Genomic DNA, 1,898 nt, shown 5'->3' on the forward strand with positions numbered 1-1,898 from the left:
AAAATGCTTACATTTATGTGTCTTTTTGTTCGCTCGGGCAGCCATGTTGCCGCTGAAGCCGGTTTACGCTGAGATAATTCATACCCCTTCGTTTGAAGTGTGGTCCCGAAAAATCTTCGTTTGTAGGGCTATCTGGCCCTACCCCTACCCCTCCAACCAAAAGAGAATTGAGACACCCCTACCCCTTCACGTGAACGCGCGAAATGGAGGGGAAGGGGAAGGGCTAAGGGGTAGAATTGGGATTGGGCCTTAGTCTCAAGCCCCTCCATTACAGACAGCGAGCTATATAATGTTATGAGACAACTTCTTTTTAGAATAGTATTCCATCTGAAAAACGAGTGAATCATGGAACAGTCATAATCTCTCGATGTTCTGTCAACTTCCTGCCTACATACCTGTAGCCTGTCATTAACGTCCACCGATGATCCACACTGTATAATTCTGTATGGATTGACTAAGAGTGTCCATGCAGTCTAAGACTGATTACAAAACCAATTCTATTGACTCAGAGTTAATAAAAGGAAGATAAAATTATGTTTCCTTCTATGGATGTAACCAAAATCGTGGGAAAATGCTTAACAAGATTTACAAGTATAAAGGACAATAAATCAGAAGGACAAAGTTTAACAAAATTATCTTGTTTATGACAGATAGGTTTCAACCAAAGGTAAAAACATTTGTTCCCTCATTGGTGTTTGCTGGATGTTCTCAACTTGCTTCTCAATGTTCTAAGGACAAAGCCGGTTTAAAACATTTATAACATCTTTATATACATCATGCATGCATTTAATTGATTTTATTTTTTTGCATAAATATTTGAAAGTCATATCTTATTTCACATTTCTCAATCCTGGTCTTGGAGGACGCCCAACACTGCACATTTTGAATGTCAGCCGCACACATTTAGTTCATTCTAAATAGCTGATGAGGTGAGTCAGGTGTGTTTAATTGGGAAGACTGCAGTGTGAGGTCCTCCAAGATGAGGAAACACTGATGTAGAATACCAAGTGATCAACAATTTGGAAATTGTTTTAAGAAAATCAATTTGTTCTATTACTATGATAACCATAGATGCATGGGTTCCCCCTAAAATACCACCCTGGTTAGAACTGTGAGGTGAGGATAGTTATGACACTTACTTCAACAGTACACAGCCACTGCCTGATGGGGGCGCTATCCAGAACACCTGTATCCTGGTCCTCCTGCGTGGGGTGCTTTCTGTCACTGCTGGAGGGCAGTTTGTCATAAACTGTGTGTCTTCCTCATCGATTATCTGCAGAGTGCACAAACCCATACCCGTCAATACAAATGTGTCCGATTCAAATATGGCAGCATTCTTGTTACTTTCTCTTCATGTAAGACAAAAAAATTATAATAATAAAACACAAAACTTTGTAAAAATACTACAGAAGATTATCATCAATTTGTATCTGCCAAAATGAGTGTGCATGTATGTGTGTAGAGAGTTATCACCTGTAGTCTTAAGAGGTCAATGGCAATACCAGCAATTCCCCTTCAGACATCCTCCACCCAATAACCCAAACAGCAATAACAAAGGTGATGGATTTGATATGACATGACATGGAGATCCACACACGGAGGTCAATGCACTTCATCTACAGCAAAACCCTGTAGGTGCCAGCTCTTGCAGGGCATTGTTTTTTAAATATAAAGTACCTCACTTGAAATATTTAAACTCTTTATTGTGTCCGAGAAATGCACACAAGTATTGTTTTGTTCCTGAATGAATCAGATTTTATTTTTTTTTGCAATGAATCAGTTAGGTAAATGATTCTACAGAGCCCCTAAAGGGACATAGTGGTCGGGTAAAAAATAAAAAATACAGGATGGGAGGATTTATTTATTTTTAATTTTTTTGGCAAAACTTTGCATTCACT

The 1,898-nt window shown here is 38.8% G+C and overlaps 1 protein-coding gene across 1 annotated transcript in view; it reads right to left on the reverse strand.

Annotated features, from left to right (window-relative positions):
* LOC107728096 (spondin-1-like) overlaps positions 1-1,294 on the reverse strand; it is a 153,716-nt gene extending 152,422 nt beyond the window's left edge. The window contains exon 1 of the mRNA XM_016538173.1: positions 1,140-1,294. Coding sequence (XP_016393659.1) covers positions 1,140-1,294 — 155 coding nt within the window. The remainder of the gene's footprint in view (positions 1-1,139) is intronic.
* Positions 1,295-1,898: the final 604 nt, after the last annotated feature.

This window comes from Sinocyclocheilus rhinocerous, unplaced genomic scaffold, assembly GCF_001515625.1.
Source record: "Sinocyclocheilus rhinocerous isolate Xijiao unplaced genomic scaffold, SAMN03320098_v1.1 scaffold1358, whole genome shotgun sequence".
Taxonomy (NCBI): Eukaryota; Metazoa; Chordata; class Actinopteri; order Cypriniformes; family Cyprinidae; genus Sinocyclocheilus; species Sinocyclocheilus rhinocerous.